The sequence below is a fragment of the Notothenia rossii genome (assembly GCF_949606895.1).
Source record: "Notothenia rossii genome assembly, chromosome: 3".
In the NCBI taxonomy this organism is placed as follows: domain Eukaryota; kingdom Metazoa; phylum Chordata; class Actinopteri; order Perciformes; family Nototheniidae; genus Notothenia; species Notothenia rossii.
Window position 1 is genome coordinate 44,453,858 of NC_136901.1, and position 10,617 is coordinate 44,464,474.

General features: G+C 40.1%; 1 protein-coding gene across 5 annotated transcripts; it reads right to left on the reverse strand.

Moving 5' to 3' along the window:
- Window positions 1–235: 235 nt before the first annotated feature.
- LOC307034373 (uncharacterized protein) lies at window positions 236–9,155 on the reverse strand. Of its 5 annotated transcripts, XM_079673200.1 has the most exons (8): window positions 8,860–9,124; window positions 8,368–8,428; window positions 7,523–7,589; window positions 7,207–7,280; window positions 2,836–3,865; window positions 1,828–1,980; window positions 1,551–1,640; window positions 236–886 (listed from the first exon to the last, which is right to left on the reverse strand). In XM_079673200.1, the coding sequence occupies exons 5-8, from the start codon at window positions 3,847–3,849 to the stop codon at window positions 578–580; spliced, it is 1,566 nt and encodes a 521-aa protein (XP_079529326.1). In that variant the 5' UTR covers window positions 3,850–3,865; window positions 7,207–7,280; window positions 7,523–7,589; window positions 8,368–8,428; window positions 8,860–9,124; the 3' UTR covers window positions 236–577. The 5 variants fall into 5 exon arrangements, with proteins under 5 accessions (XP_079529326.1, XP_079529325.1, XP_079529324.1 ...); XM_079673199.1 differs by lacking the exons at window positions 7,207–7,280; window positions 7,523–7,589; window positions 8,368–8,428; window positions 8,860–9,124 and adding an exon at window positions 4,561–5,954; XM_079673198.1 differs by lacking the exons at window positions 236–886; window positions 1,551–1,640; window positions 1,828–1,980; window positions 2,836–3,865 and having other exon boundaries at window positions 4,561–7,280; window positions 7,523–7,586; window positions 8,860–9,155.
- Between the last annotated feature and the right edge of the window lie 1,462 nt (window positions 9,156–10,617).

Genomic DNA, 10,617 nt, shown 5'->3' on the forward strand with positions numbered 1-10,617 from the left:
ACCCATTTTGATCACTTTATTCAAACACAATTCAATCCCTTTTATTCCAACACTATTTGATCACATAACTCTAGCAATATTTGTTATTTTAATATTCCCATGTCTATTACATGTTTTCAGAATTGTAATTTTTTTTGTTATACATTATATTTATAAATATAATTTTATGTAAATATGAAACAGATTTTAAAAGTAAACATAACCCACTTTTTTTGCATTGAAAACGATTAGAAAGTTTTGTTTCAAGACCTTTATTCAAGAACCTGGAGATTAAATAATCACTCAAGTCTTTCCAAAACTAATCTCCAATTTGAGAAGTACAAATATTAAAAAGGACCTTACATATCGTTTAGCAATTTCGTTACAACAACAACAACGTAAACAAAAAAACAATATATATATATATATATATAAATAAAGCATCCCCTGCTTTTTATAAGGCATCAATAACTGCGATGGTGGGAGAACCAGCCACACCACTCAGTCCAGGAATGTATACTCTGCATCTCAACTACAAGAACAGTGTAGGAACAGCGAGCCGTGAACATGGACAGTGAACATGGACAGTGAGCTCTCTTCACTCGTGCATTTTCCTCTTCAAGTTTTGGGCCTTTCTTGAAAGGTCAGATGCATCCACCTCCATTATAAGCTTCTGAATAACTTCTAAGGTGTTGCGGAGCTTCAACGGGTAATTCATGTTTAGGGCATACATGAGTCCAAACAGCATTACAGCTGCAAGAGCCACATTCTCCAGATCCTGAAGCACCACCACACCCTCGAGGATAACTCCGACATCAGAATAGTCACTGCTGGGAGTCTCTCTGGCAACATAGATCCCCACTGTTGTTTCTTCTACCTCACGTAGTGTGTTGGCCTCAGTCATGTCCTGGTGGAAGACAAATTATTTCTTTAAGGATAAGATTTTTTTTACTCGGACCTCATTAAGACACAATTTGCTTATTTGACTCTACTGTGGCACTACACTAATTAGCACAATGCTTGCGAAGAAGAATACCTGGTTTGTTTTCACCTGTGGGTTTCACCAGCCTGGCTAACAGATTGTAGGTTGTACATTAAATTGAGTGAATGGTAATTATTATTGGTAATATATATATCAGCGACTTTAAAAAGAGGAGAAGGTTGGAGAGAATAAACAGGTGAAATGAAATGACACCAAATGCTGGAGACTAATGAGCAAAGCATTAGGTACTACTCCTGATTCATAATTCACCCTATGTGATGTAATATAAGCCCCACAGGTGGAAGATACTGCAGCCTGAGGAGGATAGAGCTGTCCTTAAGACTATTGCATTAGTATTTGAATGTGTTTCTGGAATCAGAAGAACACAAATCATGATAGACCATGTTAATTCTAACAAAACCAATTATAATATCAATTTCAGGAAGACAGCTAAGTAACATGTCTGGTAATATGGTCTGGTATATCTGGTCAAATGAGGTTCTTTTAACTGAGGCTATTTTTCTTCTTAAAAACATGTTCAAACTAACTTCTTTTTTGTATGTGGATTACTACTTTAGCACACACTCACCATGTACTCCTTCACCAGATCCTCAGGATCCTCATTGAGGTAGATGCAGAGTCCTTTAATGAGGCACTCCCTGTCAGCATCGATGTCTTCCTTAAGGATTAAAACAAAGAATATAGGGACATTTTAATCAAATTGAACCTATGGAGTGGTCACATTTTGGGATAATTTACCATTGTAATTGATTTTAGACTGACCTAATGCCAAAAAGGAAATATTATATATATACACACACACACACACATATCTACACATATACACACAGTTAAAAAGTTCTTACCGTCATCATGGCAGCCATGTCTTTTAACTTCTTGCCCTGCTGCCCCGATTTTTTCGAGAACACCCTCAGCAGACTTGCGGAGTGTAGGTCAAGCTGTGACAGGAACCTTGACTGTAGAGCCATAGTTGTAATCCGCTTGAACTCTGCGTTAACCTGAAAAAAAAATGAAACCATTTTTTAACAACACGGCCCACTGACATACACACATTTGTTTCATTAAACTTACAGCTGCCAATCACATAACTGTATGCACTATGCATGTTTGCTCAGCATTTGATTTCGGCTATGGAATATTGGGTGTGAATGCTGAAAGCATTTTGCTCTACCGAGATGTAATCCAGCTTGACGCGATCTGATATATTTTAGACAAACTTATTTTTTTAGGCGGCTTTGATGTAGTGCTAACTTATACAATCATATTCGCCACAGTAGATACGAGATTTGGACCTGAAAATCGCCAATAATAGGTTTGTGAATGTGTGACGAATCTGATGACAGAGGCAGACCACAACTGTTGTGTTCGGTAAACACAACATGTGGAAACCAGTTAGTCTGAAAACCAGTAGGGACATGACACCAGCAGTATGTGCTGTGTGTTTCTGTCCTCAAGGAGGTTTAATAAGAACTTGTGCTAAACAAAACTTGCAGTCATTTTAATTTATGACGTTATCACGGTATTTTTCCTTTTAACTCTAGGCCCAAATTCCTCGCTAAATAAATGTTCCTCCTCCTCAATCCTATTTTTTTCGGCCCCCGGGATGACGGACATCCTTAAACTCAAGCCCTACTCATCTGCTTCAATCATGTTCCCACTTTTTCAAATATTCCTACTACTTCACCTTCTTCTTACACATTTAACCCAGCAATGCAGTGAAGCATCAGCTTTTCAACATCCAGCATTCATTTGCACCTACTTCTGAACAACATCGTAATGGGGCCAAGCTTTACTCTAACAGTTGTATATACCATCTACAGCACAAAAAGTTACACCATTATCTTTGTACTCACCTCCATTACACCAAAGAGAGCTGGCCATCTCTCTTGTACATCACTGGTCATGGGAACATCACTAATGACTTCTTGTCTTCTCAATGCAAATGTTTTCTCCATTTTAGCCTTAACTGTCTCTCTGTTATTACGCTTCTTGTAATCTGAAAGGAGTTCAACCTTCATCTTCTCCAAGGACTGGGCGCATTCTCCAAGTGGAAAGTCAGGGCAGTAGGCCACTTCACCCCTCTTTGGTTTCTTAACTTTAAAAGCAGGAGAACGTTTCCCTTCTGGTTTATGTTTCAAAGTATTTACACATACTTCAGGACATCCCACTTTCCGGAGATGTGTGCGGTAGTTGGACAACTTGTATTTGAGACTAGTCTTCCATCCCCCATAGCCAGAGGCTGAGCCTTTTTCTTGTAAACATGGATGCTTCATGACGAGCGCCTCTGCAACTTGGTCAAACTCCCTGTCCGTGGCGTAGACTTTGTGCTTAACTACCTCCTGAATCAACCCCTCTAGTATATCAGACTTGAGCTTTGAATCAGGGATCAACAGTGTCCCTTCTTCTCTGAGAACTCTGTGGGCCTTTTCAAGCTTAATCTCTGCATCATACGAAAAACGGGGAACATGGAACACACCTGGCCATGAAGACCGTGAAGAAGTGGACTCTGGAGATGTGAGAATCCCGGTGCTGTCGCCTAGAGAAGATGTGGTGTCATCAGGATGACTGGTTGGTGGAAAGGAGCAACTGTCCACACATTGATCTGCATCAGCATTGAGAGGTCTGCATGATGTGTATATGACCTTGACTGTAGCTTTGTCTTGTATTTCTCCCATGGAAGTTAAGTTCATAAATTCATCGCCAAAAAGCGTGTCCATGAACTGCAGCCGAAAGGGTTCCTTTACATTACACTGAGTCTTTATCTCATTCTCCAGTTCATTCACAGTTGAAGGCAGGCCAGCAGAAATCACCACCCTCTGACAGCTGTCAGCCCCTAGGATTACTCTGAGAACAGCTGATGTCATCATGGTCTTTCTTCACCGTCTGTTAGGAAAGAGAGTATATAAACAATAAAAGGTTTAGAATTAGTTTTATTTCAAGTACATGGGGCTTGGTAGAAGAGTGAATGCTTGTCATTTTTTAAAAGGGTTCATTGTGAAGAACAATAACAATGTTATTGGACCAATGTATAGGGTTGGGTACTGTTCACATTTGAACCCATAGATATAAACAATAGATGGCTCACCCATGCTGCTGGCCAATGGAGACCGACGTTGCAACATGGCCGCCATCTTGCTGCAGTCAGCTCGCTCATTCATAACATTATGGTTTACTATTTAAATAACCATAGTTTGCTCAATTTTCAAACGGGTTGGTTTGTTATAAACATCAAAGATGTAGTTATGGTACTGCATACTTATAATTATGAATTTTTTTTCAACATGTCTTGTTGTCTCCTGTATCATAGCCATGCTAATAACGTTTAGAATAAACCAAACCGTTTGTAAATCAGTCAAGATTTCAGCGAGTTAAGAGTATTTTTGTGCAGATCACTCACCTTACAACAGTAGCTGGTGACTGCAGCAAGATGGCGGCCGGTGAGCTACGCTGGAAAATCTCCCATGAGCCATCTATTGTTTATATATATATGTGTTTGAACCGATACCAGTACCCAACGGTACCTATTCTCGGTACTTTAGTCTGTACCTGCCCAAGCAGTGTTTAATTTGTTGCTTTACCTCAGACACAGATTGATCTCTTCAAGGTCACCATCCGCACACATCCAACCAGATAGGCGGCCAAGGGATACTCATCGACCAGTTCACAGACTTCCACAAGAGCAAGTTCTCGTTACGGAGATGGAGTCACCTCAAAGGCTCTGTAGTGCTCACTATACCATCCACACAGCAGTTTCAAGACAAAAAACACTCTCTGATGCAAAATGCATATTTGATGGATTTCCCCAAATTCGGGCAAGCCACCTTCCGACTCATGGACAACTACCATACCTGTCCTGTAGTTTATTCCCTTGCTCCAAACATTTTTTGCAAGGTGTATTTCAGATATGTCAGGATCTTTCTGTTTAAAAGCTTGAACTAGCTCCTCCTTCAAAACATCTAAGGGGACAGAAGATACATCTGAGACATCCAGCATTTGTTTATCAATACTTGGAGACGACAAGTGGTAGCCAATCATAAACTGATGTTTCACAGCCAGAGATAGGGGCACGTTTTTAAAGCAACTGGTGTGTTTGATTATGTTTTTAAAGAAACTGTGCTTTGCCTCAAACCTCATAGTCCAAAGTCCCACAAGAGGCCCAAAAAACCTTATTAGTTGTGGGTAATGTTCTATGTAGTGGTGTTTGGGACGCAGTCTATTGTTAGGAAAAACCTCTTGATACCTTTGTCTATGGTCTGAAATTTTGCTCTCAAGGTATGCAATAGACTCGTCGTTGTGAACTGGGGAAACCACAAGCTCAACAATCTGTTTTAGGTCCAACAAGACCTACCATGCTGGATCATGCTCAGGAATCTTAGGCCCAATTATAAATGGGAGCAATCTTAACAAGCACCAGTTTTCATGGGCATTACCACCTATGGTTTTCCTGTGTGAGAGATTTTGTGGCAAAATATGAGGCTTATTTGTTTTGTCTGTCCACTTGTATGGGAAATGTAGAATGGAATTGTTAATATCTTCCAAGGTTATGTACTTCTTTGAGATTAGAAATGTTAGACAATGTGCTATTTCAACAGGCACAATGCCTTCAAAAAGATCGTGGGCAATGTCAGGAGGGTAGCCACTGATGACATTAAAATGAGAAAGCGCTTTAGTCAAAGGACAAGCTCTTTTAACTCCAAAACAGCTGCTGCCACTATCTAGGGCTGTTCTGACATGAGTGTCATGTATTTCTTTTGTTCTGAGGCTGAAAGTTCCTGCTCTAACTTCATTTGATGCAATGTCTGAAGCTGTTGCAGTACAAAAACGACAAAAATAGGTGCCTGAAAAATTCTCAACAAAACCCGCTAATCCATGAGCTCCTAAATTGTCTGCAGCAATAGTTTGAACTGTACCTTTGAGCGATGTTCCCAGTTGTGGGACAAAAATTCCATCAACTTCCAAAGACCTGAGATCACGTAGAAGTGGCTTTAAAACCTTGTCATAGCCATAGGTCTTAACATTGTCTGTTTTGCACAAAATACCTAAGTAAATGGAGGACAAAGAGGAATGAGACCCTGGGGGTAGGTTACTCAGCACCCAGTACACAGCACAAAGTTTGTGGGTTTTACGGGAGGTGCCAAGAGGGTTACAGACCTCAAAGTCATCAACATACAAACCAATAGATACCCTTAACTCTTGACCTGACAATAAACTGTTTTGCTTACAATGCAGACCATCCCTGAAACACTTGTACACAATTTCTTTTGCTGTCTCTGTTTCCCTTTGCGTTTTGTGACTACAAACTAACTTGTCCACAATATCTTTCCTATTCAACAGCACCTGTAGAGATTCAAGAATGGGGACATACTGGAAGGTTTTCTTCTCTTTAGCATCCAAAATACATTCAACTGGTTCAACAATATTAAAGTTTGCCTTGTAATACTGCTTACGTTGATATGTAGAACTCAAAGGACCACCCTTCTCTATGGCTTTATTTATAGGATTCCCAGTGCACAGAGAAGTGGTTATTTCCTCTATGATAGCTCTGTCAACCTGGAGTTTGTGCTTCTGAAAAATATCAACTAGAACGCCATCAGTGTGGGAACTCGAGAGAGAGCTAGTTAAGTTGTGAAGCTCTAGCAAAAAATCATTGATTGCTGTGCTTGGTACATGCGTTAAATGTTCCAACTTTAACAAAGCTGCTGCAAAAGTTTGTTCAATTACATTTAGAAGGTCATTCGGGGCATAAACACTGCAATCTGGTTGTGCATCAGAGTATGCCTCACCTATTTCATCATCTGAAGTATTTTGCGCAGATTCCAGAGAAACAAAGGTGGTTGATGTCACAATTTCTGGTTTAAAATCTGTAATTGAATAATAAGTATGTTTTCTTCTCCAGTGGGATTTAAATGTTCCGTAGATATTTGTTTGAAAGTTGCAATCTAAAAACATGCAAGTTACAACCTCATTTTTGTTAAGGTGTGCATTAATGTGAGCCCAGTAATACCTTTCCGAGACAAGATCCTTACAAGGACATAACTGGCACCTAAATATACAGCTCTTGGATTGATGACTGGTTTTAGTCACATGAAATCTATTCAAATGAATTAAAAGCGCATTCCACGTTTTAAAAGTGCAGGGGCAGCTTACATATACACAAGGAAAACGATTATTATTCCCATAATATCTATGTTTCACTCGATAATGTTTTAATATTTGGGACCTACTTGGTAAAACTGAGGGGCAGGCCTTACAACGCCACATTCACAGCAACATTCTGGCAAACTTGCAGCACCATTCACTGCAAAAGACAAATGGAAACAAAGAAGGATTAATGTCTAATGAGAAAATTCTGACAAAAATGTAAGACAAGCTGTCAAAATGAAATAACAAAACATCAATCAATAATAAAATGGGGAAGGTCTAAGTAACAGTAGTGACACAATTGTTTATAAAAAGCATTTCAAAAAGTGTGACACATCACACAATGGCCAATCACACCGAGTGGGACAGGGTTAAACCAAAATACAATTGTATTCTCACCACATCAATTTGAGCCCACAGTAAAAGCGCCGACTCCAGACACGCACAGAGTTCGCGTTTCAATCTGCTGCAACAAAGAGCAACACAAAAAACACTTATACAATGCAAAACAGTATTTCTATAGACAAAAATTGTAAATACTCTACACATACGGGAAGTAGGGGTTCTGGAGGTGCTGCAGCACCCCCTGTTGGTGAATGGTGTACATTTTTTGCTGGTTACTATTATGTTCATGTTACTGTTGAAATCTCTCCCCACTTTTGGCCTCACCCCCTAAGTAAAATGACTTCCCGCGGCTATGACTCTACAGGTCAACAGATTATGTTATTTTGAGGGATGATGCCAATCTTTTTTATAGCAGATCAACAAATAGCCAATATACATGACTGCATCTGAAAATGTAAATGACACCATTGCTCCCTTCAATGTACATGTATATATACGGCTGGGTACCTACCGAAATAATCTGGTACCAAGTAGTATCGACTTCTCAAGTCAAAGGATACCTATCCTTATCATAATAATCACTGCTACATGGGGCACTGGGAAAGTCAGATGATGTCAGTCTGCATAATAATTAACCATGTGCTGCATAATAATTAGCCATGTGCTTCTGGTAACTAGAGCATATAGCCTGTCTGTATCACCTAGAATGACGCACAAACATATATGCCCTAAAGCTGATGCACCGGACTGCTAACCATGCTAGGCCATTAGCCCCTAAGTAGCCGTTAGCCCCGTTAGTACCCCAATCAGGTTTTAAGGGTAGCCTACTGGTATCATAATTCTGATAAACGATACCCACACTTCTAATCCTGTTATTTACAGATAAAATACATACTCACCACAGAACTTGAGCCACAGCAGAGGCACTACGGTCGTCTGACGGCAATCTACAGCAGCAATCTGCAGCAGCAAAAACAGCATTGACATTAAAAAAGCATGGCCGTTTTTCCCTTGCTAAAATTTAGCATAACTTTGGAGCGTGGCTTGGTTAAAAAGTGAGCGCCCCAGCCTCTTAATTAAAAGACAGTAATGTAAACTCCTACTGCTCGTTGACCAAAGCTTTCGTTTGAAAGCTAACGTTAATCCTAAGGCGACGTTAGCTAACAATGGCTAAATTAACAGATAGCATTAAGTAACTACGAACCAACACCTTGCGGCGGGCCCCACCCGCCATTTTCACAGAGGAAACGTAGCACATGGTTATTCAACAGCACGAGAGCAAATAACTTCATGACAGTTCATTAACTTATGTTGGTGACTTTCAATGCATTATATTACATATAGTTACGCATTAACTAATATTCCAATGTATTCCAACCATCCATACTTACCGATCCAAGCTGGGTAATGGCGGGACAGAGCTGCCTTCCTTGCTGCTGTCTTCTTCCACAAAGAAATGCATTGCGCGATTTCGCGGGGTATATTGCGGTGGAATTGATACATTTATTTGATTGACTCATTTTATCCCAACATGACCTAAACAAGTTCATGTACTCTCTCCACATAAAATGTAGATTCTACTCAATACTATTACATTTTGCTTCGGAACATGAGGCAATTGTATAACATTCACACAATAGGCTTGGATAAATCCAACAGATGGCCAGTCCCCCTTTTTTCAGTGTAGCAGAGAAGACGTAGAAAGTCATTCTGAACCTTAAATATTGGTTTATAAAGTGAGAAGAGGAGTTGTTTGGGGAGTCGGGTGAGGGAGGATCGAGGGGATCATCAAAGTAAGAAGAGTTGACAGACATGTTTGTGTAAATGGAGGCCTGGGATGAAGAAAGAGAGAAATCACCAATAAAAAGGGAAGGGGGTGTTGAGGAGAGAGGAACAAAATGTTACCTTCTGTTAATCTTGCAGAAACGATAACATGGTTTTCAGAGAGATTACCTGTATTGGAGATGCACTGATTGCCATACGTGATTATGTAACTGTTTTCTTAGTGCTGTGTTGCATATGGTTTAGGGCTTTTGTGTTAATATTAAAGATATCACAAAAAACTGTAACTTTGTTTCTCACTTAATGCAGATTACTTTTGTTACCCCATGCTGGCAGGCTCGCCAATTAAACGTTGTAAGAAAGATTTCCATTTTCCTTGCAAACTTTTTTAACTTGTGACTATTCAGTATGGGCTCAGAACATTCTCATAATACACACATGCACACAGAAGGATTCACACTTGTGTTTTTCAAAGCACACACAAATGTGTTCCGTTTCATATGCATGTAAATAAAATCCAAATACAGAAAAAAGTTTTACATATGTATTTTTGATCCACACATATTAGTTTTCTGTTTAAATCCCCTGAACCTGCAAACACAAACCGCTCTCTGTGCACGGATCGCTGTGCATTCGTGTGTGGGTTTTTTGAGACTCCCCTGACGGTGAGCCGATTAGTACTTGTAATTTTTTCTATCTATAGCCAATCAGATGTCTCCTCAATTCTAAGCCAATCACATGAGCGCGCCCCCACGAGGGTAGATTTATTGCGTTCATGACGTAGCGCTTCATTTACGCATTTTGCGCAGTCCGGAGCTGACAGGTCCATGCAGCCTGCCTGCAGGCGCTAATCTCAGGACACCTCCACTCTCAGTTTCCGAACAGGAAATGCACGCAAATACAAGCCTTTATATTATTAAGGTACAGCGCCACTTTCTGAACCATTGATGAATGTTTGTGTGTACACAAGAACGGCAGGCAAAACCGTTTTAAATGTGTGTTTCCTGTATGGCGAATACAGCTGCTTTATTTATGTCTGTATGAAGTTGTTGTGAGTGTGGAGGGAGCAGCTACAGGTTAGCTTAGCCCAGTGGTTCTCAAAGTGGGGGGCGCGCCCCCCCTGGTGGGCGCAGAGGCATGCCAGGGGGGGCGCGAGAGACCAGGAGGAAAAATGGTTATAAAAAAAAAAATAAAAAGATAAAAATAGAAATAAAATAAAAATCATAATTTGAAAAATTATTGATTCGAAAATAATATGATGCAGTACAGTACTATTAAGTCTGGGTCTCTGTTTCATTAAAGCTCGGCTCTGTGTGTGTGTGTGGAACGAGCCATTTTGTGTGCGCGTGAGAGAGAGAGAGAGCGCA